We start from the raw sequence: 22,860 nt of genomic DNA on the forward strand, positions 1-22,860 counted from the left end.
CCTGAAAAAACCTGATTCACCTGGAACAATCTTTTCATTTAATGATTCATGCATTTTATGGAATGCTATTTTAAAAAATAGTGGTCTTTGTGAAGATTAATTTTTTTCGAATATTCTTCATTTAAAAGATTAGTTTTATATAAATTTTCGTATGATTGCGGCTTGAAAAATGAATACATTTTATTGTTTTGAATTACATTGAAGCGCTAATTAATGAATCCATATCGACAAATTCAAGTTCATTTGGCGAAACGTTTGGCAGGTTGTTAATTACCGAATCTTAACCCTCTCAGTGCATAGCCCTGCCTTTGGGCAGGGTGTATGAATTATTGTCTAAAATATATAAGAATTAAAATATATTCAGCAGGGTTCAGGCTTTCATTTGCCGGTCATTTGACAAGTGAAAATAAAGCGGTTGTTTAATTATAAACACAGATGTACGCGAAAACAGAAATTTGATAAAAAAATATCTCTCTCTTCGTTTATAGCAATTTTATAGCAGTTTAAACAATGGTTTCGATTGTTCTCCAATTGTGTCAATAGCATTTTTTGAGTAAACTATGCAATTTTTTGAATTTCGAATTTTAAGGAATTTTAAACCAAAATAATCATAGAAAAATAGTTCTCATGTCGAAAAAAATTAATACATTAGAGGGTTAATATGAGACACTCCGTAGGAAACTAAAGCAAACAATACCTTGAAAATTGAACTTTCGAGCACATAGCCCAAAAACTTGGAAAACATTAAAATCTCCGAACGAACATGTTTAGCTGAAAATGAGCGATCATGGACAAGAACCTGTTAAAAAAACAACAATTTAAACTATCAAATAACAGCAATTTGAATTTTGGTGCTTAAAGAAACTTTACAGGTGTCTTAAAAAGAATGCTTCTCTCTTATGATTATTCCAAAACAAGTTCTTTGTTATGCTTATTGGAACCGTATGAAAAACGATCATTTTTATACCAAAAACTAAACTATCCACTCCTCAGTTAACGAAGAGTCAATTCATGTTCCCCTCCAAATATGAGCAATATTCTCCGCTCGCTTAATTGTCGCTCAGTTATGTCATTAAATGCGGTCGCCTAGCAATACACTGTATTCGAATTGTTTGGGTGTGGTGAAACGGCGTCATTAATCACGTGATCATACATAGAAAACTTCAAATTCACACACACGATACAGACACACCAAATCAACCACATACACATACACACCACATCAAAAACGTCCAAAGAAAAAGAAAAAAAAAACACAACGAAACTGTTGCTTGAATCAGAACCATTCGCTATAGTAAACATACATCAATTATTCGAAAAATATATAACAAAATTAAAATGAATAACTTTCATTTGGTCATTGGAATCATATTTCTTGCATTTTGTGTTGAAAAAGGTAAGTTAAAGTTACAAACTGTGAAGTGTTGTACGGTTGATTGAAAGACAATCAACAAAACAACCAAAGAATATTACATACTACAAAAAAGCCACTGCCCATTTTTAATTTATGTTTGATATGTGTCAACAAGTGAGGTTATATACGCAACTCTACATTGAATTATATACGCAATTTAATGATCGATTTAATTTTCACATGTGAAAAATTAGTTTTTTTAATGTTCCCAATTCAAATTCTTAATTCAAATAGGCTTGTGCATAAAATGCTGGGAATGCCGATCTGATTCCGATCCAAAATGCGCCGATCCATTTGACAACAGTACTCTTTCGATCACAGACTGCAAACAGGTGCAATCGTTGGAACATTTGAAAGATGTAAAAGCGACTATGTGCCGCAAAATTCGACAAAAGGGTATGTGTGTACAACTTTTTTCCAATGGTTACATTGAATATTAAGTGCATATTTTGATTGTTTTGCAGTGAATGGTGAATGGCGTTACTTTCGAAGCTGTGCGTTTATGGGTGAACCAGGCATCGTTGGCGATGAACGTTTTTGCTTAATGCGAACCGGCACATTCAACATCTTTATGGAATACTGTCAATGTAATAGCAAAGACGGATGCAACTCGGCCGGCATCATAAGTTCAAGCATATTCACATTGATTGCTGGTGTTTCAATAGTCTTATTTAAATACCTACCACAATTACTGTGCACGTAATTACGCACCAAAGGTCTGAACGAAATTCCATAGTGCCGTTAGAGCAAGCAACATCATTCATTTAAATGAAATCTCAATTCAAATAGTTTTTGAATAATCTACCATTGTGCCTATTTGTTTATTGAATTAGTTACTTATTATCAGTGGTATGTCAACAGTAAAAAAACCGTCCATTATCCATCAATTCCAGTATTCGGAGTATTATGATGTAAGAATCTCAGCAATACAGTCTAGAATAATGACATATTTTATTAGAAATTCCAAAAGCGTAAAAAGCCTGAGGAAAACAAAGAAAAATCCATCCGAAGGATTTCTATTCTATTTTTAAATGTTCTTTTTTAAATTTTGTAGGTCTTTTACTATTTCTAAAATAAATGATTTAAACGAGCGATTTGTTGTGGTTTTTGATCTAATTGACCGAGTCCAACTCGGCATTTTATTGTAATTTAAAATGCATTTTGTAAATATAAAAAAGAGATTCTCTTCCAAAAAGAGAGGACGGAATGATTGATTTTAAACAATTTCATTTCAAAATGGACGGATTCTTCTGAAATTGAATATAAACTGCGGTTTTTTTTTACTTAAATTAAATGATCAAGTGCATCTAGTTTCGTGCGGTAACTGCGTACATTACGAGTGTACTAATAATGATGGCAATCGTTGAGATTCGATTCTGGTCAGATCCATTACAGGCATCGTGTGAGCAATAACATTCCTCCCAATAGTCACCATTTTCATAGACTCCCCAATTGCACACGCCTGTGACACCTGTGTCTGCAACCGATGCACATCGACGTATTACATGTCGCCATCGACCGTCCCCTTCAAAATAAATAAATTTCCACATTTTTAATTCGAAACAAATTGTTGACAAATCTGTTACTTACAAATGAAACCCCTCGGGCCTTGTTGGACGACCTTCATGCAAAACGATCCGGGCATATGCGATTCGTCACTGTTGCATTCAATTGCAATGTGCTCGGATGCATTGAACTTTTTGTATGCACCACAACTGTCGACGCCTTTTACATCAGTTTGTGTTGAACATTGATAACATCGGATCGATAGAACTGTAAAACACGAAGAATTGACGATTTTCTCAAAAAAAATTGTTATAAATTGAAGTTGATGACTTTGGTATATTCTGACACAGTGCTTATTAATTGCCACTCCCATTAACATAAGAACCTTAGTTACTCACCATTTGCAAAGCAAAAGATAGACAAAACAGCTAAAACTATATAAATTTTATTGATTTCCATTGCAACGAATAATATTCCGGACAATACAAAATATAATAGTGGAAAACGATTATTCCTGGTCAAAAAAAATGAAAATATAAGTTCAGTATTTGTTATTTGATCATGTTGAGTCAACAAGCAACATAAATACTATTATTTTGATCAGACTGGCAGGTTTGACGTGAAGTTGCCCCGATTGCCAGTCTTGTGCCGCCATCTATCCGTTGGCATAATACACTCTTTTGGTAGCGATTTTTCTTTTTTTATTTTCAATTGGTTCGATTCCAAATGTAGATTAAAATAATTTATTCACAAGAAAATCTATTCGAAATTGAAAGATGTGAAATTGATTTGAGGAAACGTCAGAAGTTAAAGGAAACTAAAGAAAGTCAGCATAAATGAGAATGAAAAAAGTCAAATAGGAATTATTTGAAGTTACTTGCTTTGTGCGCAAAATTGTGTATTTCACAACTAAATACAAATTGTTGTAATTTATACTTTTGCCGATGTTTATCGAATTCTTCAAAATAACATTGAATCTTTATGCAAAATTTAAATTACATCTGATCACGAATACCATGTAAACAGACAATGTTTCTGTCATTATTTTTTGGTATACACTGAATATTGTATTGTATTTCAGTGTTCCGATTGGTTTCCGATAGGGTGAAATGTGATTGTTGATGGTGTCAAATACTGACATATTACAGTTCATCGAAGCCGGGATACAACATCAACAAACTTTTATCAAAAGTTTTATTAAAAGATAACAAAATGGATCAATTGCATTCAGCGTTAAATTCATTGAAGTTACTTCGAACAAATGTTGGTCAAATCTTTGAATCGCTCGGTGGTGGAATTCGTATTGAACACGGAGAAGAACATGGTGACAATAAATTTTTGCACGAACTTCAAGAGCTTCTAACAACAACAAATGGTTATTTGAGGTAGTGTCTTATATACTTTCATTTCGTGGTCGAGTTATCTATTGAAAAAATATATTTTGTTGGAAATTTCAATTTTTAGGGACTTGGAATCGACGGTAAACAGTCTTAGCACACCACCAGCGCCGCTTACACTTGGAAATACTTCATTTTTGGTCCAAGAACTGTCACAAGACCGGCAAGCACTCTATTCACAATTGGTCAACAGCTACAAATGGATCGACAAGGTAATGTCCAATCTGGCGTAATGTTTCTTCAAGAATACTGAACAATATTTTCTTTAGGTTCATGATTATGGTACGATAGCTGCAACCGTTTTACACGCAAATTCACTGAAGCGATCTTATAATAGCAACTCAAACAAACGTCGACGACCCTTGGGCTCTTGTCATAACATACCACCGTCGTAAGTTTTGTACACTTATTGTTATTGTCAAAGAACGCATTTTTTCAGAATTCTTTGTTATTGCAGACATTTCGACAGTGTTTTGACCAACATTGAGCGGTCATTTAACGACATGACCATAAATATAACGCGGCCACATGCTACAAATGCCATAGTTCATGTAAGTGATCTTTATTTGCTGAGAATAATTTCGTTTGAAAATTAAAGTTTCATCATTTTATAGATAACATTGGGTCATGTGCTGAAAGCAGTTCTTATCTTCAAAGGAATTATGATCGAATGGGTTACGGTGAAAGGTTATGATGAAACATTTGATGATGATTTATGGGCAGAATCAAGACATCAAGTCTTCCGTAAAGTTCAAGATCACACACATTCGGCAATGCTTCATTTCTACAGCCCAACGTTGCCGGATTTAGCAGTGAAATTCTTCATGGTATTTATGAAAATTGGTCCATGTACCCAAGAGATAAATAATTTGAAACTTTTTTTCTTCCTTTTTCTTCGTTGTAGGCATGGTTAAATAGTTACCTCAAGCTCTTCAGTGAGCCATGCAAAAAATGTGGAAATTATTTGCTGAACTCATATCCACCAACTTGGCGTGATTTCCGTTTATTGGAACCGTTCCACGAAGAATGCAAATGAAATATTTCATTATTTTCAATTTCAAAGTTGAGTCCATAAATAAAGTATAAGAGTTTTGAATAAAATTGAATTGCAATTGAATTCACTGTTTTTCGGTGTTCTATAAATATTTGACAAACATAGCATAAGTAGTACATATTGCATATAGAGCTGTCTCTGTCCCCCTCATACGCTGAATGCGATTGCGATGATACATATATACTTTACCTGTCACTTATCACACATACATGCAATCAATGTATACACATTACACATAGTTGAATGCGCGCATCGCGACTTTATAAAAGTCACAAAGCAATGCTTTTCTCTTGATATTTTGGTTTTTTCATTCAAACTGTTCTCACATCCGTACGCGTTCGACTTTTTCGAATGTGAAAAAGAAACGAAAAGAAATGGAATATAACACAAAAACGAGAAAAACTAACATATTGAAAGTTATATAGTTATTTGTTTCTTTTCTTCTTCGTCGTTGTTTTTTTTTTTTGTGTGTGTTTATGCGATAAAACCTATGCTCGCTCACATGTTTTCATTCGGTTCGTGACGCTATTTGTTTTCAACAGCACAGCAATTCGAATAGAATAGCGTAGCAAAGGAAAAAAAAAACACAAAACTAACATAATGCGGATGGGAAAAGGCTGAAAAGAACAATAATGAATTTCACTGCAAACATGTAAAATGCTACGGTGTGTGAGTGTTATGTTGCAAATATCTCGTGACACAAAATATGAATCTAAAAAATTGGGTGAATGTAAAAGAAAAAAAAGAAACAACATGATTTAGTGCAAAGAAATCATGTCAAAAATACTGCAGCGACGCAAACATTAGAAATAAAATTGTGTGAACACAGTCGTTTGTAGTCAGAGTCGTACGGAAACGGCATTTTAATTTTTGTTTCGGGTTTCATTAAAAATGGTGACGAAAAGGAAAAACAACAGCCAAATGAGATGTGCTCATTATTTAACAGTGCAAAGATAGTGCAAAAATTGTACATAAACGTGAAATCTGAAAATTGAATTAGCACTCGCACGAGATTGAGCCAATCGTCGAGGGACTAGTCACGAAACGACAAAAAAATCAATTTATATGATGTGATGTGTTTTAATGTGTAATAAACCAATGCAATTTACTTGTACTAAGTATGTAAATGATTTAAGGACAATGTGTGAGTGGCAAATAAACAGTCAGTAATGATGACCTCAAATGAAATATCATCTTAGCAGACATTTTAATGAGAGAATGTCATTTCATATTTACTCATGAAGAGAACTTTTTTATATTTGAATACGCAAAGATCATATCTAAACCTAAACGTAGGCAAAGTGCATGTGAATTTGAATGTAATTGATAAACAATTATGATGTGTACATATTTCTATGACGTTGAATGCAAGAAAATAGCGCTGTATTAAGATTGTGTTGCACTTCATTTCGCTCTCTGTGTATGCGTTGGACATTCAAAAATTAGCTGGTAATAAACAGCTCGTTCATGTATCACTAAATACAATCGTACATCAAGAACAGTTTTAAAATATTGATTATTGATTTGATTTGAGTGACCCGAACCTCTTAATTGGATCGCCAGTAATTTAAGTGTGACATTATTTCCAACAATTGCGACGCTTTAAATCGAAGCGGTGAAATTACACTAAATCAAATCATTTTCTTTAAGAAACATTGCGCATTAAAGAAAATAATCCATTTGCTCCAAATTGCCCGAAAGAGTCAATTTATTTGAATGTATCGGGTGAAAGTGTGTGTACACGTTTCGTGCAAAGTGGGTGTATTTTTAAACCGGGAAAATAATTTATAAATTTTTTTGTTTCTTCTTGAAATCCAATGACACGAATGGCACGTCGATTGAATTCGGTGGCGCTATGCGTCATCATTGTTTTATGTATTCTATTGATCTATGCCAGCAATCGAATCTCACTGTCTCCATTCTCATCTGCACCACCCGACGAATTTATGCGAACCATCAAAATTCACAATTCACATCGACAATACAATCAACAAAATTATTATGCAAACAATAACAACAATAATTATAATGCAATCGACAATGCAAATCGACATAGTGCAAAATATAACCATATCATGCATCCGCATAATACCGAACAACGTTCGCATCATAGGTTTATCGGTGGTGCACAAACATCAGAATCAGCAACCGTTGCAACCACCAATTTCATAAATATGACTGTGAGAATTGAAGACATCGTTGAGGCACAACGACAACGAATTGCATCGAAAATGAAAGATTTTGAGTATACCGATCAAATGATTGGGCTATCAGCCCTAACACCAGAGACCAACGGACAACCAATCCAAAGTGGTGAGTTCACATCGAATTGTGTCATGCATTTCGTTTTATGTTTTGAAAAAAGGTCGCATCTAATGACATTGCACTTGTTTATATGACTATGATTTCAATAAAGTATAGTCATTTAAATAATACATACCACTTTTTATACATTTCTCATTCTCATAACCGGTATTTTATTCAATGAAAACAAAAAGTCCAATCATTTATTCATTTACTTTAGAAAATGGGTTAACGAGTTGAAGGCGAAAAAATTCGCAAATAAAACGATTGATCAAATAAAATAAAATTAATGTAAATACCATTATTTCCATTATTGATTTTCCTTTATTTTGAGTCGACTGTGGCATGAATCATTCGCATCATTATCTGTAAATCGGCGGAATTAATCCGTCGACACGGACATTTTATTTTGAAATTTCTTTCTCTTTTAAATGAGAAAGAGAGAGTTATAAATTCAATACAAATTGTGAATAGAACAACATTTGACAACTGATATGCAGATATGTTTATAAGATTTATACAAAAACATCATAATCAAGACCGCACAACATTTATAAAGATAAAACGGGCCGACAAAAATGTTCCATTAATCGATTTTCTCAACTTCCGATACGTGTTTTCACTAATTTCACCATACACTCTAAATAAACAGATAAATATCGCTAATAATGACTGATTAAGGTATCTCTTTTATCAGACTGTGTGTATGCCAGTCATAGCAATGGTGTGATTGTGTGAAATGAATATTGAGAAGCAAAAAATATCGCAGCCATGAATACAAATATTTTAATTCATTTGAAACAATGACACCATTAGCATGCACAGCGTCTTGAAAGATGCATTAAATCGTCGCGATTTGCGATCTATATCTGTAGATGTCTACCTATCTATTTACTTTGTATGAATTTCACACATGTGAGAATCTCACAGTGAGATATGTATATCTTGTTTTTAATATACAGTATGACTTTCAATCGATTATCCATCAACTCTTGCTAAACATCAGCCACAAAAGTCGGAATTTCTCCCAAAATAATCTAGTTTTCGATGAATTTGTTTGCACATTTTTCATAATAATTATTTATTAATAATCGCGACCTATTTTGAAGACCACCGCTTTTAATGCGTTGGAACTCAGCAATTTTCATGTTGATTCAGGGGGAACATCTAAATTTTTGTTTGGAAATTATAAATTGATGTGATTGTTACCCATCTGTTTTTATTGTACCGCGCTTCACAAATAATCAGGTTTGTCAACTGTTGCTCTCTTCATCATTTGCATTCCATTTTAATGTTTAATTTGATTTTATAGTTGTTAACGTAATTATTGTGGAAAAATTCAGAAAATGATTCCACATTGATGAGTTATAATTAACACTAACAACTATTTCATTGCGAAACAGTTGTTTTCAATCTCGAACCTACCTCAATCAAAACTTTATGCAAGCACATGTTTTCCGTGTATATTTTGTATTAAAAAAGTGATTCAATAAAAAAAATCCGTAAAATAATCATAACAAAATTATTTTTTCTTCTTGTTATTTTTTCATAGTTATTTTATCGACATGGAGATCGGGTTCGACGTTCCTTGGTGATATTTTAAATGCGATGCCCGGCAACTATTACCATTACGAGCCATTATTGTACTACGACATACAACAGATACGTGGACCCCCAGATTCAACCGAAGCCATCAATACGCTTCGTCAATTGTTGAAGTGCAACTACACCGGATTGGATGAATACCTCGATTATGGCCAAGGGCATCATTTTCTATTCACACACAATACACGTTTGTGGAAAAATTGTCAACTTTATCCGCAATTTTGTTGGGAACCAAATTTCCTAAATCCCTTCTGTCGCCTATTTCCCTTCCAAAGTATGAAAGTGGTGCGATTACGTGCCGCACTGTCTGAACCTTTACTCATCGATCCTGCATTAAATGTACGAATAGTTTTACTGATCCGCGATCCGCGTGCAACGATTCAATCACGAAAACATCGTGACTGGTGTCCCGGGCAGAGTGACTGTGATAGTCCGGCAATATTATGTAAAGACATGGTATCCGATTACAAAGCGGCCGAAATCTTAACAAATAAATATCCATTACGCTTTAAAGCAATACGATACGAAGATCTGTCGTTGGACCCATTCAAAATGACGAAAGAAATATTGAACTTTTACGGATTACCGTTCGATGCGGATGTTGAAGAATTTTTAGATTCACATACTCGCACCGATATTGGTGGCGTAAGTTCGACATTTCGAGACTCAAAAACAGCACCATTTCATTGGATGCGCGATTTAAGTTGGTATGAAATTGAACAAATTCAAAAGCATTGTACCGAAGCGATGTCAATGTGGGGCTATAAAAAAGCCGAAAACGAAGACACATTGATGGGTACGATTTTCAATCCCTTAGTTCAATTTCCATTTGCCGACAATACAGCGGCCGCCGTTGCTGGTCTTGCTGCACAAAACGAACAACAAAGTGATAGAAAAAACGGTTAATAACATAACGATGAAGTAAACGAATAGAGGAACATACACTGAAAGAACGCACACAAAATGCAAACGCAGTCAATGGAATCTCATGCAATATATTGAAATAAACAGAGCACACACACACATACACCTATTTTAAAATATGTTGTTATCATTATTTATGCAGAAACATGCTTCCAGCTTTTTATTACGGACAAGCTAGGTTAGCTCAGCTAACCACTTGCACTAGACACGCAAAAAAAATACCAACTTTATTTTTTATTGCAAAAACTAACAACAACAGTTAGATGTTTTATTTGATTTAAGTTTTGATTGATCCATTCCAATGCCTAAAATGCACATTCGCAATTCCATTCAATTCTTTTTCGCTTGATTCTCGTTGCATATATGAGGTAAATATGCAGAATGCAAGAGAATTTGATTGAGTGTGTGTGTGCTTGAATTGGAGAGAATGAAAGAGATTGCAGAACCACTTGCATACCAGTGATACAACAATGGCAATTTAGGATAGTAATATAATTAAAATCTAATTGCACATACCACATCAAACGAATTTGAACGAAGCAAACAAAAAAAAACATCTTCACATTTTTAAATATAGGTAGAAGAAATCATTTGTTTAGTCAGATATTGTTTTTATAGTGTTTCATTGTATGGTTAATTTATTTAACGGTATTTCGATATAATTTGGATCAACGATAAACCGACGACAAATTCAAAAAAAAAAAAAATTGAGTCGGTAAAGGCAATAGAAATTTAACAAAATGAAATTAATAGACATTATCATTAAAATGATCATTATGAATAGTGCCTAATAATTAAAGTAAAAGTACCGAGCATGGCTTTATAATCATCATCTAAACACAGACGATGGAAAATAATTTATTTATATGAATAAAGAAAAATAAGAACAAACCATTGAAAATAAAATCAAACAATGCTCTTTTTTTTACTTCTTTATTTCTCGGTACAAATGTTGTTGTTTTTTTGTTATTTTGTTTTCAGTAATTAGATAGCAATGAGAATCGTTGGGGTGAATAGATGAAGGCCGACATATTCACATGACCGTGTACATTTTTATGCACGCAAATTTCCGTTCTACGCCATTAACTTCTTCATTCGTCGTCACCACTTGATTCTTCTTCACTCGATGCATTCAACCATTCAATTAATTTAGCTAATGAGCTTCGAATCCATTCTTTATCATCATCGAGTTCATCGTGCCATGAAAGAATGCTTTCTTCGGTTATAATTTCCTTGTCGTATAAGAAGTGAATGATTTGCGCGATTTTCGATTTTAATTTCTCATTTTGATGGCAACTCTCCTACAAATTGTACAAATAAAATTTACATTTGTTGCGTGTACGTCTTCACATCATGAATATTTAAATGAAATGGGCAAACAAACCTCAATAGCTTTTAAGCAATCGTCCATGGCTTCTGCTCCGCGTATATAGTTTTTCAGTACACCGTGAAGTTGTGCAAATATTTGATTGAATGCCGTTAAAACATTTCCATTTGATTCATCTTTAATTGGATACAAATTGAGTAATGCCTTAACCACATAGAAATTCACTTCAGATAATGACATATTGTATGCATAACGTGATGAATTTATTTCCAGCACCAGATATTCGGATTTGGTTTTCTCTTTGAAGCCGCGTTCAAGCGAATCGATTACTTCACCTAGGAAAACTGATGTGTGAAGAAAAACAATAAATTTTTGTATAAATATTTGATTTTGATGAAATTTAAGGTAAGTGAACGTACTATTGGCATCGTCGAGCATTACAGGAGAATCTCTATTCGATTCAGAACCATCGTCACTTGAACTATAAATGCTGCTCTCGTATTTATAAACACGCTCTGTCATATGAAGATTATTCAATTCGGCGCATACACTTTCTTCGTCTGAATCGGCACCGGTTTTTGCAATTTTCTCAGTCTCGCTTAGTTTCATGATGTACGCGTGTTCGCCGATCTTCTTGTAAGTTGCTACAATGACAGACAATTTAAAAATCGATTTGAACGGAAATATTTTGGAAAAGTACTTTTTTAAAGAAAACATCGCATACCATCGTCATATTCATCAGTGCCAGCCTGTGCAACAACGAATTCCTTTTCTATATCTTTGGGAATGATACAATTGCTGCCAATAACTGCTCCACTGTGAATGCTTGATGTATTTTCAACTTTTGTATTCTTTCCAATTACACAGTCCTTAAGCACACACTTATCTCCAATTTCAACATTATCAAATATATACGCATTTTCGAGTACACAATTTCGTCCGATTTTGCAATTTTTTCCGATGACTGCATTTCCTAGCTCACTCCCATCGCCAACGATACAATCATCGTTGATAACAACATTTTCCCTTGATATAGCGCTGCGGGCTAATTGAACGGTTCTACTGCGATATACATTGTTTCGTAAAAACATGTACTCTTGTCGCAAACTGCAAATTCCCATATCGGGAACTAAGGGATAAGCCCATCGATTGATGATATCGTGACTACAACGAACAAGAAAAGTTTTTTTATTTCACATCTGAAATATTGTCAATAAACAAAGAACTCACCTAACAATTCGATACATTTGCCAATCCTTTACTGTGGCCGCATATTGTTGGCTGGACAATTCAGCCACATAAATGGTGCTCGCCAATATCTCTTCGTTGATTAAAAGTCCACGAATGAAATCGTCGCGAGTTTGAAAATCAAAATTATCGGCAAACAACGAAAGAACGGATGGTGCACAGATTGCAATATCCGGATCGCATAAATCATGTCTTATTTCAACGTCGGAATTTGAAAAAATCTCTAATGGAAAATCACAATACCGCGATGTTTTTGTATTGGCTTTGACACGTTGATGGAACAACATTCGCTTCGTTCGAGCATCGTTTGCAATTATAACCTCTTGACCGGTGGAAATTCCGGGCGCCGATTTTTTATACACTACCGTCATCGAGGTACCTTCATCGAATGCACATTTTTTACTGAAAGAGAATATTTTTTTTAAATAGAATCGAAATTCTTTGACATTTTTAGGTCAACTTACATGTGAGTTTGAAGAATGGTGTGTAAGTTGGCATTAGTGACTGTGTCAGCATTCAATAGAATGAAATGCTTTCGCAGCAATCGCTTGGCGTACAAATCACGCAAAGCATCACCCAAGCAATGGCATCCATCAGATCCAACCACCTGGACCACCATTTGAATTGACCACGTACATTTTTCCCCTATTCTTTTGCTACAATGAAAAAAATCGAACAATATTTATTGGAATTTTATTTTCTTGTGGACATTAAAGCGAAATTCAGTTACTTACTTGATGTGCGCCTTAATTTCATCGACATGATTAGTTGCAAATAGAAAAACCTCTTCGACTAACGATCTATTTAACGCTTCCAGAGCGTAATCAATCATAGGCGTATTTACCAGCGGCAGCAAGCTCTGTGAATGAATTTTTTTATTGCATTATATTCGTCTACGTTTACATCATATGGTAATTGGCATTAAATTTGAAAAAAAAAAACATAATTTAAACTTACAGTGCTGCCTTCATTCACAAACGGTTGAAGTTTTTTATCATAGACATCGGCTATCAAAACTGCCTGAACGGTATCTTCCTTTTGCATCGTATTCATATTTTTTTTATTTATTTCAATTTTTCTTTCACGGAACAAATAAAACTCACTTCAAAATACACATTTGGTTGATTGGGAAATGTCAAAATGTGAGCATTACAACTTGAATGAATTTATGTGTCAAAATGGCTTGTTCACATTTCACCTGTCAAATCTTTTACCGGCAATTTCAAGATAAAAAAATGTACGGTTGAAAAATATATTTTTTCACAAAAAAAAAATCAGGAATAAATATATAATAAATTTTTCTTTTTGCAAAAAAAAAAAACAACAACTTACATCTGTAGTTATTATCAGAAAATGAAAAAAAAATTGAAAATAAATATTGTCCTGATTTTCGATGTGCGTGTGTGTATGTGTTGTTTCGAATGTGAACGAAGATCTGAAAAGGGCATGGTATAAATAATAGTCAATAAGAGAAAGCACGTTGTCGTCTTTATCGCTCTCTATTGTGTTTACCTCAAACCATGGAGATGAAGCTGTACACAAGTCTGTTGGAATGCGAGCATAAGCATGGTGCGTGTACATGTATTAGTGAGTTGCACACCCGCAAACCACTTTACATCGTCGGTCTAACCTAACATTTTATTTCCTCATTCAATACAAAGTCGCCTTGTTTCATTGTGTGCCATTCATGTGTGTATTGGTTTTATGTATAGCATCTCCACATGAACGCAGCAACGTGTATTGTAGCGACTTTAGTTTTTTCGCGATTTTCCTGCTGTATTATATGTTGTACACGTGAATCGGTCAAACAATTTCAAAATAATTGAACTAAATCAAACATAAATTCCGTGTATTCGAACAGCACAAAGATAAATCTCCGTTCGATTGATTTATCACTGAAAATCATAAATATTTGTGTTTGGCATTTGAATTTTGAAAGTATTTTAAAGTGAATTGAATTTTGGTGAAAGAACGATCTGATGCGTGTGCTGTGCCACACGTGAAAAAATAGACTATGTGGAAATAACCCTACGTTTATCACATTAAATAGAATAATTGTTTAGAGAAAAAGAAATTTAGTTCAGTGAGTGATCCTGACACAATATCTGTCGAAAGGATAGAGAATTTTGAAGAAATAAATAAAGGTAACATTTTCTACATCGAAGCACATTTCTATGAAACATACAATATGTTGAAATTTTGTTGACAAATGTGACTGGTCAGAATTTAATGGTTTACATTGTAATTCAAACTGTCTTGGAATGCGATGCATCAGCAAATTTTATCATTTTTCATTTTGTGATTCGTTTTGAGTTATTTGATTTTTTTTTTAATATATAAATGCCGCATGTCTTTAAAAAAAAGTGTGCGAAACAAGACAACGTGCCTGTCAACCCATCAAAAATGTCAATATGTCGTTGTGTATATTTTTCAAAATTAAAAACAACTTTGTCACAGCCAATGCTTTCAAATCATATGATTTTTGTGTTGAGTACATACATTTTTTTTTCGGTGATCACGTACAGTATGCAGCCAATGAATTCTAATTCATATAAGATCGTTTTTACATAATTTCGAATGCGATCCGATATATTCAAAATGTGGCATGCGTTACATATGTAAAGTAGTTTATGTTTGATTAGTGACGTCATAAAGCGAAAGAAGCGAGATTTTATCATTGATGCTACAAACTAAATGGTTTATAAATAAATTGATGCTGATGAGCGAGTGTTGACCAATCATCGTCGCTGTTTTCGAAACTAAAAAGAATTTGTCTGATAATAGTTTAGTCAATGTCAAACTAACGTTTTGGCTTTCACTCGAACCGAGTTTTCTTTTGTCTTCTTACACAACAACAATTACAATTTTGTTCTGTCTTTCTTTTAAGATTCGGAAATATTTCAATGGATGGTGGCACATGCAACGCAAGCATTCAATTCGGAAATTATGCATACAATATGTCAGGAGTCACCACTGAACAATCTGAGTAAGCATCGAGTCTATGGCACAAATGAAATATTCGAAATTGAATTTAAATTAATATTTTTAATCGAAATTCACAGATTAAAGTCGACAGCGATACAAGTAGAAAATCAATTATCCAATGGTTTTGAATTTGCCAACGAAAACGATGACGAATTTGAGCTACAAGTGAGTTTCGAGTTCATTCTGTAATCGGGTTCATTTGAATATGCCTCGATTTAATGAAATTATTGCTTTTTTTCAGGATGTTGAAATCATTGCAATAGATCCGAATAACTTTTACACGGAAACAACATCCGATTCCGAATCGTCAAGTGAATCCGATGACGACATAGCCAATAAACAATGTGTAAATATGTCAAAAAATGCTACCACATTCAGTGTACAGGCTTCGTTCGACGCACAAACATCGAAGGATGACTTTGATATAATAACGTTGAATATTGATGAAGAATTTCCAATTGATACGCACGTTGATGAAATTCTATTTACAAACGATCAATTCGATTTGGCTAGCTACATTGGCGGTGAGAGTACATCGTTGCTGTTATCTCCAATAATTGACGCATCAGCAGCTCGTCGTCGTTTAATATCGATCAGTGATTTTGGCCATTTGGAATGCAATCAAACACCGATAAAACGTGATTTATCACGAATGCCTGTTGCCCAAAAGAATTTGGCCCATGACAAAGTAGCAAAAACACCAGCCAGTAATCGACGAAAAAGGAAAAACTTATCACGCGAATTCATAGAGACTAGTGATAGTGATGATGAGAATGAGACTAGTACAATAAAGAACAGTATAAATCATGTAAACGATGATAGTAGTAAACGTAAGCTAAGCAAAGATGTTGACCCAGTGTGGAGTCCAATCGTTGATAAACGTGGTGCCAAAATAGCAAAGCAGCAACCAGTCTGCCGTACTAAAGAAACTGTCGATCGCATTGATTCAAATGCCAACAACCATGCGACCACCAAAAGTGGTCAACAAAAATTTCAGGGAAAGGGCCTTAGAAATATGTTAAAGCAACAATTGCTGTCTGACCGTCCTATGAACAAAGGGAAATTACTTAAGACATTGTCAATGCCAGGCTCGATACCAACGGAACGCGAGAACGACAAACAACCAAAAGTTGCATCACATTCAATTAAACGACTGGGCGTTGGTCGTGGCAAAGATATTCATATAACAGCCAAATATTATAACTGTAACGAACCGAGTGATAATTGTGAACGTGATAAAAGTTTTAAGCAAGATAGATTTCATCAAATTTATACCGATTCCGACACCGATACGGAGTCCGAATCCGATTCTGATATCGAGGTGAACAGCGAACCAACACCATCACCAAAAGACACTTTTAAAGAAAAACCGGACATTATCCATGAAGTTAATCGCATTAAGAAAATGTCACCAGAAAATGATTTCGAGAAGAGATCATGTCATGAAGAAGAATGTGTTAAGAAAATTGCGGACAGTAAAAAGATATCGAATGGAAAAAGTAAACCAACTGTTATTGACAATAGCAGTATGGATTCAACCGATTTCGCTAAAGCACTTGTGACAAATGCCAAACTGGTAGCGAAGAAGAAACAACCGATTTCGAAAAAAAGTAATTTGGAACAGCAAAAACGTTTGATTAAATCGAATATTTTATTACACAATCCGGCCAAGTTCAAAATTTTTTCACATGACAAAAATAAATCAATTTCAAACAGCACCGCAGTGTCAAATGAAGTAAAAGTATACCCATTCAATGAGCTGACCGAACGCAAATTACAGCCAGTTAAGGCTGCAGTGCAAGAGTTACCCACAAAACGAGCGTTCAGTGACAAATCAAATAAATGCGAAGAAGTGTTTGGCAAAAATGAAGCAATCGAAACAGTCGATAAAGTGGTAAAAGTCACGGTAGTTCAAGAAATCACCGAAATAAAAGATGTTAAAGAAAGTGATGTTCAAGAGAGTGTGGCACGAGATGTGTTGATCATAGAAGAAAGTAAGGTTGAATCAAGTTCAAAACGAAAACTAAATCTTCAAGAATACTTGAAACGAAAGAGTTTAAAGATGTCACACGTTGGTTCCGGCCCTTCCGATGGTTTGCTAGTTAATATAAAAACCGAACCCGCTGAGGGCGAAACACAAAATCAAGAAAGCAATAATGCCAACGGTGATGCAGCTTCGAATAGTACAATGGCTGTAGATTCGATGTACGAAGAGATTATCATCGTTTCAATGGCTTGCAATACAGATATATCAATTCCAGAACTGTCATTCATTCAATCGTCCGAAATGAAAGATGTCAATTCGGTAAAGTCATCGGTATTGCTGTCGGATATTCAAACATCGGTTGAACGTGCAAATTCAAAAATTTCGTCCATGTCTCTAATATCAAGTATTCAGGATGTTATATTGAAAAAGAATCATAATATCGAACTACAAAATGGTAAAAAAGAACCTTCTTCAGAAGCATCGCATAAAAAGGAGAACAACGAAGAGAAACCAGAGCATGGTGAAAATAAAGTTATTATGCATTTGCGTAAAGATCGTGTACAACCAAAAAAGGTTTCAACGTCCGTACAAACTGATCCATACTTTCAATTTCCGCCGTTGGAAAAATGGGTGCCCTTATCGAAAAAGCAATTAACATTGACCGAAAAACGTATGAACAGTATACCGAATGAATTGCACTTTATGCGTTCGGATAGCAAAAATCGTATGCATCGCAACTATCGCGTTCCAAGCCATTTATCTGAGTCTAGTTATTATAGTGACGAAGAAAATAAAACGATTCAGAGACGTTCACGACATTCAGATTTCATTGAACATAACACCGTTCGACGTAGACGACAGCGCAGAGAATCGAGTCATTATTCATCATCCAAATACGATAGATATTCGAGTAGACATCGTACAATTAGCCGATCATTGTCAAGCAGTAGTAATACTTCAACTACCTCAACCGATTCATCCACAACATCGCAATCATCGAGCAGCTCCGATACATATGTGTCGAGCGCATCACCACGTTCATTAAATAGCTACGGCGGTAGTTCATCGAAATCATATTACGGTGACGATCAACAATACTACAGAAAACGTACAACATCGAACAATTCACGACGCAGTAATTATAGACATATGCCACCGATCAAACGAAACAATTCACCAGGTTTGTGAAATTATTTTTCTTTTTACTTTTACATGTATTTTTAGTACTATTAGCATATAAAGAAGTCAGTGCAAAATCAATGTTTAAAATTAAGATGAAAAAAAAGAACGTTGCAAATTTTGAGGTTGTGTTACCGTGCACAGTTCAAATGCATCAACTGTCATCGCTGTCATAGCTTTGTATTTGCACACTTTTCTATTTTAAAGAATTGAAATTCAACCGGTGGTATTTTCATTCTGAATGTTTTCCATTACAGAAGAACGGCGAATTGTATATGTCGGACGCATCGAGGAAGAAACCACAAAAGAAGAATTACGGCGAAAATTTTCAGTATATGGTCAAATAAAAAATGTGTCAATACATTACAAACAGTAAGTTTAAATGATTTTCATTACAACTTTGAAATGACATTCAACTTTGTTTGGTTTGTTGATTTTTCGAATTCACAGAACCAAAATGAGATATGGATTTATCACATTTTTGCGACCAGCCGATGCATATACTGCCATCGATGACAGTTCCAAAAATCCAGCCATTCGTCATTACGATATTAGTTTTGGGGGCCGTCGTGCCTTCTGTCGTGAAAAGTATTTCGATTTGGGTAAGTTCACCCGTCATGCATTTGTGATTGAACGTTGTGAATTAAATGTGAAAAATACATCACTTCTAGATAATACTGGCTTCGGGTTCCGTAGTGCTGACACACCTAGTACAAGTCCACAAAAGCAGCCAAAGGATACTGATGATTCATTTGATGTGTTGTTGCGCAGAATGAAGGAAAAGTTGCAAGAAAACAAAAAATAGTCACATTCTTTTATAAAAACAAACATAGTGTCTAGTCTTAAGACTAGTTATTTGCGATAACTGCCTATTTTTTACTATTGAAAACATTTGAATTTGTTTTCCCCCTTTTTATACTTGAAAAGAAAAAAAAAATCTTTTGTTATACCGGCGACTTTCGAAAAAATAAAAAAAAAACACAAAGAACTTTAAAGTTGAACATTTTCTTTTTTTTCTTTATTGGGAACAGGTTTCTTATTAACAAAGTTAAGTTTGTTGTTTATAGCTATAAATCTTTTTTTAAAGGAAAATTTTATTTTCATAAAAAAACGAAATGTACAAAATTAAAAAAGTCTTTGATCCACATATCTATTTCTCTTTTAATAATAAATATATTGTAAATTGATTGTTCTTTTCTATCTATTACATTTGCTTGACGAAACAAATCAGGAACGGCAAAGCGTTAGAGAGATTGCTATGCAATACATTTAAGATTTACTATCACTATACTTTCAACCAACCCAAAATGAAAATAAGTTTCGCCGTTTGTTTAGTCATCCCGTGCCCAGCTCGGACGAGTGGTTTTGAAAACCCATTGATGATAGGCATTGTTGACGTCACACGGTTGTAATGACATTTGATGTGTTTGCGGATGAACACCAAGGCATCGTTTCTGCGACCTGTGCAAAATCGTTCTGGATTTCTCATCATATGTCCATGGACCGTCTACCGTACCCAAGCGACAGAACGCCAATTTAACACCCTGTCGATCTGCTTCAACACATCTCTCACCTATGCAAATAATCGATATTTTGAATTAAATTGCTTTCGTTAACAAGTAACTTTAATTAGAACTCACCAACTCCAAGCTGTCCAGCGGCATTCAATCGTAATAATTGATTATTGCCATGTCCGTGACAATGTTGAAGACCCATTATTGACGGTGGTTGTCGACCCATTGCATCCATACCTATATTGATTGAGAATTCAGTAGAGAAAAATAGTCGACAATTTGATTTTATCGTATCACTTACACATTTCAGTCGCGACCGAACGCAGTTCACCCCAATGTAAATTAGGTGGAAGTTGTGGAAATTTATCGAAGACGTCGTAAGCCACATTATCCATAAACCATTGGAAACTTTTGCACTGTAGTTTCTCTTTCAATGCCAACTGTTCGGTTATATCGCCCATATCTAAGTAACGTGCCAACGGCTCGCGAGTATAGAAGAACTCTTTGTATTTATCATCAAACCATGTTTCAATCACACGTTTATAGTTGATTGTAATTAATGGTCCCTTTTTCTTTTCGGCCAATTTTCCTGAAACAAAAAATAGGAAAAGTCACAATTTGGTTCAAAAACACCTTCCTCTTCTTTAATGGAATTCAAACAATTTGAGTTTCAATTCTGCGGTCTGTCTAGTTTTTTGCATGGTACACTTACCAAAGTTGTATGGCATGAATCCTCTATACACGTGCCCCACTCTACTGCATGGAACCCTATAAATAATAATGATAAATAAATATCAAAAATTTTGAATAAATTCGTAAACGAATGGATTTGCATACCATTCAATACTTCCTCCGCATTGCCATATTTTAAAAGAAAGCTCAAAATTCTCTCCGCCCCACACCAGAAGACCGGGGTCATAAGTACCAAGCTCGAGGAAGAAATCTCGATTGATTGCAAACAAGCCACCTGCATGGGTCGGGCTTTTGTATGGTTCAGAATTGTACTGTCGCCGCTTTTGTTCTCTTGCCGGAACTTCATTCTCCTTATACAGCATGCCCCATTCAAAAATACTATTTCGAAATAATTGAATTAGAAACAATGAAAATCGAATGTTTGATCTCGAGATGTCACTTACCCGCGATAATGATGGCCATCAGAATAAACTGGACGATATTCGAATGTTTTATGGTCAATGCCATCAATGACGGGCACTGTCATAACAGTTCGATCAGCATAGATTGGTGCAAGCAACGGAGGCAACCAGTTGGTATTTACTTCACAATGTGCATCTAAAAATACAATCACTTCACCGGTTGCTTCTTTCGCACCTCTGCTACGTGTTCGAATCAAGCCTTCTCTTTCTGAATTTCGTATTAAACGCACTTTCCCATTGAATCGCTCAATGTAATTTGTGAGTTTATCTTTTAAATTTTCCTTATCCGAAAAGTCATCGACCAGCAGAATTTCGTGTAAAATATGCTTTGGCGTTCGATTCAATACCGAGTGAACCGTTCGCAAAAGTACTGACCAACCTTCATTGTGAAATACAATAATAACTGAGGTGGTAGGCAGATCTTTTGCATAATTCCAATGTTTACACTCCTCTAACCGTGTATCTTTGACAGCACGATCCAATGAGATCTCATCCGAACAGGCAATATTCATGCCATACTCCATTTCTGATGCATCCGCTAAATTTTGCTTATCTTCTGGTAAACTATAGGCTTCACCATATTCACCGGGACCTTCTCTTTTTTCCTCGTGTTTTGGTTCATAATTTCCTAATTCTGGAAGACGGACGGAATATGTTTAGGAAAATGCAATTATTAATCATTCGCATAAAATTAGTAAATTACCTCCTTTTGAAAAGACTGGCCGTTCTCTTGGTTTTTCGGCCGTAAACCGAGATGAAATTGCACTTTTGGCTCGTGAATGTACATTTGAATCAGAAAATAGGAAGTAAAATACCGCCAACACAATTATTGCACCGATTGCTATTTTAATCAATTGAATGCGTCCGCGTCGCATTTTTTTGTTCAGTCTTTTACTTTTTCGTCTTAAACAAATTAATTACTAATAAGAAAATGTTTGATGATTATAATCACGTTTTTCACAAAAATTCTTTGTCTTCATCAGGCAAATGACATTCACCTAGACCGATGTGACATTATAGTTTACACGAAAACTTTCTGCTCAAAGAGTGTCGACGTGTCTGAGTTACCGCCGTTCAAATGAACATTCTAAATGCTAATATCACTGTTATTATGTATACGTCAAAGTGAGAAGAGATTATTGGAACCATAAACAACTTGGGCTTTCTTGATTTCAATACAGATTATCGTCAACAATGACAAATCCATCTGTATGAATGTATGTATGTGTAAAGTAATACAATCTAGTACGACGAATCAAGAA

At 34.7% G+C, this 22,860-nt stretch overlaps 7 protein-coding genes across 7 annotated transcripts; 4 read left to right on the forward strand and 3 right to left on the reverse strand.

Annotated features, from left to right (window-relative positions):
* The first annotated feature begins 1,129 nt into the window (after positions 1–1,129).
* On the forward strand, positions 1,130–2,501 carry LOC116343364. Its single transcript, XM_031771385.1, has 3 exons — positions 1,130–1,396; positions 1,649–1,810; positions 1,879–2,501. Exons 1-3 carry the CDS (start codon positions 1,339–1,341, stop codon positions 2,115–2,117), a joined length of 459 nt encoding a protein of 152 aa, XP_031627245.1. The 5' UTR covers positions 1,130–1,338; the 3' UTR covers positions 2,118–2,501.
* Positions 2,502–2,508: 7 nt separating this feature from the next.
* On the reverse strand, positions 2,509–3,505 carry LOC116343363. Its single transcript, XM_031771384.1, has 3 exons — positions 3,319–3,505; positions 3,005–3,187; positions 2,509–2,939 (listed from the first exon to the last, which is right to left on the reverse strand). The coding sequence occupies exons 1-3, from the start codon at positions 3,377–3,379 to the stop codon at positions 2,722–2,724; spliced, it is 462 nt and encodes a 153-aa protein (XP_031627244.1). The 5' UTR covers positions 3,380–3,505; the 3' UTR covers positions 2,509–2,721.
* A 525-nt stretch (positions 3,506–4,030) lies between these two features.
* Positions 4,031–5,434, forward strand: LOC116343362 (mediator of RNA polymerase II transcription subunit 27). The gene is made up of 6 exons (XM_031771383.1): positions 4,031–4,305; positions 4,385–4,529; positions 4,587–4,708; positions 4,775–4,868; positions 4,932–5,144; positions 5,222–5,434. Exons 1-6 carry the CDS (start codon positions 4,133–4,135, stop codon positions 5,351–5,353), a joined length of 879 nt encoding a protein of 292 aa, XP_031627243.1. The 5' UTR covers positions 4,031–4,132; the 3' UTR covers positions 5,354–5,434.
* A 277-nt stretch (positions 5,435–5,711) lies between these two features.
* On the forward strand, positions 5,712–10,911 carry LOC116343243 (carbohydrate sulfotransferase 4-like). Its single transcript, XM_031771202.1, has 2 exons — positions 5,712–7,684; positions 9,228–10,911. Exons 1-2 carry the CDS (start codon positions 7,189–7,191, stop codon positions 10,184–10,186), a joined length of 1,455 nt encoding a protein of 484 aa, XP_031627062.1. The 5' UTR covers positions 5,712–7,188; the 3' UTR covers positions 10,187–10,911.
* A 209-nt stretch (positions 10,912–11,120) lies between these two features.
* On the reverse strand, positions 11,121–13,915 carry LOC116343242 (translation initiation factor eIF-2B subunit epsilon). Its single transcript, XM_031771201.1, has 8 exons — positions 13,737–13,915; positions 13,514–13,638; positions 13,244–13,435; positions 12,762–13,181; positions 12,256–12,695; positions 11,951–12,175; positions 11,589–11,875; positions 11,121–11,505 (listed from the first exon to the last, which is right to left on the reverse strand). Exons 1-8 carry the CDS (start codon positions 13,830–13,832, stop codon positions 11,296–11,298), a joined length of 1,995 nt encoding a protein of 664 aa, XP_031627061.1. The 5' UTR covers positions 13,833–13,915; the 3' UTR covers positions 11,121–11,295.
* A 625-nt stretch (positions 13,916–14,540) lies between these two features.
* LOC116343314 lies at positions 14,541–19,881 on the forward strand. Its single transcript, XM_031771307.1, has 7 exons — positions 14,541–14,923; positions 15,667–15,765; positions 15,842–15,929; positions 16,006–18,931; positions 19,188–19,302; positions 19,381–19,532; positions 19,602–19,881. Exons 2-7 carry the CDS (start codon positions 15,683–15,685, stop codon positions 19,733–19,735), a joined length of 3,498 nt encoding a protein of 1,165 aa, XP_031627167.1. The 5' UTR covers positions 14,541–14,923; positions 15,667–15,682; the 3' UTR covers positions 19,736–19,881.
* Positions 19,882–20,066: 185 nt separating this feature from the next.
* LOC116343391 (N-acetylgalactosaminyltransferase 7) lies at positions 20,067–22,709 on the reverse strand. The gene is made up of 7 exons (XM_031771416.1): positions 22,302–22,709; positions 21,581–22,232; positions 21,282–21,515; positions 21,157–21,212; positions 20,746–21,033; positions 20,571–20,681; positions 20,067–20,503 (listed from the first exon to the last, which is right to left on the reverse strand). Exons 1-7 carry the CDS (start codon positions 22,471–22,473, stop codon positions 20,262–20,264), a joined length of 1,755 nt encoding a protein of 584 aa, XP_031627276.1. The 5' UTR covers positions 22,474–22,709; the 3' UTR covers positions 20,067–20,261.
* Between the last annotated feature and the right edge of the window lie 151 nt (positions 22,710–22,860).

Source organism: Contarinia nasturtii, unplaced genomic scaffold (assembly GCF_009176525.2).
Source record: "Contarinia nasturtii isolate CC-2019 unplaced genomic scaffold, AAFC_CNas_1.1 Cnas_scaffold_993, whole genome shotgun sequence".
In the NCBI taxonomy this organism is placed as follows: domain Eukaryota; kingdom Metazoa; phylum Arthropoda; class Insecta; order Diptera; family Cecidomyiidae; genus Contarinia; species Contarinia nasturtii.

Excerpts from the sequence above, each read along its gene's own strand:
- LOC116343242 (XM_031771201.1), bottom strand. The coding sequence starts at position 13,832 with ATGAATACGATGCAAAAGGAAGATACCGTTCAGGCAGTTTTGATAGCC. Across the intron at positions 12,696-12,761 it reads CAAATGTATCGAATTGTTAG|TCACGATATCATCAATCGAT; the intron begins GTGAGTTCTTTG and ends TGTTCGTTGTAG. Across the intron at positions 11,506-11,588 it reads ATTGCTTAAAAGCTATTGAG|GAGAGTTGCCATCAAAATGA; the intron begins GTTTGTTTGCCC and ends TACAATTTGTAG.
- LOC116343362 (XM_031771383.1), top strand. The coding sequence starts at position 4,133 with ATGGATCAATTGCATTCAGCGTTAAATTCATTGAAGTTACTTCGAACA. Across the intron at positions 4,306-4,384 it reads ACAACAAATGGTTATTTGAG|GGACTTGGAATCGACGGTAA; the intron begins GTAGTGTCTTAT and ends TTCAATTTTTAG. Across the intron at positions 4,530-4,586 it reads GCTACAAATGGATCGACAAG|GTTCATGATTATGGTACGAT; the intron begins GTAATGTCCAAT and ends TATTTTCTTTAG.
- LOC116343364 (XM_031771385.1), top strand. The coding sequence starts at position 1,339 with ATGAATAACTTTCATTTGGTCATTGGAATCATATTTCTTGCATTTTGT. Across the intron at positions 1,397-1,648 it reads TGCATTTTGTGTTGAAAAAG|GCTTGTGCATAAAATGCTGG; the intron begins GTAAGTTAAAGT and ends TAATTCAAATAG. Across the intron at positions 1,811-1,878 it reads CCGCAAAATTCGACAAAAGG|TGAATGGTGAATGGCGTTAC; the intron begins GTATGTGTGTAC and ends ATTGTTTTGCAG.
- LOC116343314 (XM_031771307.1), top strand. The coding sequence starts at position 15,683 with ATGGATGGTGGCACATGCAACGCAAGCATTCAATTCGGAAATTATGCA. Across the intron at positions 15,766-15,841 it reads GTCACCACTGAACAATCTGA|ATTAAAGTCGACAGCGATAC; the intron begins GTAAGCATCGAG and ends CGAAATTCACAG. Across the intron at positions 19,303-19,380 it reads GTGTCAATACATTACAAACA|AACCAAAATGAGATATGGAT; the intron begins GTAAGTTTAAAT and ends TCGAATTCACAG.
- LOC116343243 (XM_031771202.1), top strand. The coding sequence starts at position 7,189 with ATGACACGAATGGCACGTCGATTGAATTCGGTGGCGCTATGCGTCATC. Across the intron at positions 7,685-9,227 it reads CGGACAACCAATCCAAAGTG|TTATTTTATCGACATGGAGA; the intron begins GTGAGTTCACAT and ends ATTTTTTCATAG.
- LOC116343391 (XM_031771416.1), bottom strand. The coding sequence starts at position 22,473 with ATGCGACGCGGACGCATTCAATTGATTAAAATAGCAATCGGTGCAATA. Across the intron at positions 22,233-22,301 it reads GCCAGTCTTTTCAAAAGGAG|AATTAGGAAATTATGAACCA; the intron begins GTAATTTACTAA and ends TCCGTCTTCCAG. Across the intron at positions 20,504-20,570 it reads CGCTGGACAGCTTGGAGTTG|GTGAGAGATGTGTTGAAGCA; the intron begins GTGAGTTCTAAT and ends TTATTTGCATAG.
- LOC116343363 (XM_031771384.1), bottom strand. The coding sequence starts at position 3,379 with ATGGAAATCAATAAAATTTATATAGTTTTAGCTGTTTTGTCTATCTTT. Across the intron at positions 3,188-3,318 it reads TATCTTTTGCTTTGCAAATG|TTCTATCGATCCGATGTTAT; the intron begins GTGAGTAACTAA and ends CGTGTTTTACAG. Across the intron at positions 2,940-3,004 it reads AGGCCCGAGGGGTTTCATTT|GGGACGGTCGATGGCGACAT; the intron begins GTAAGTAACAGA and ends TTTATTTTGAAG.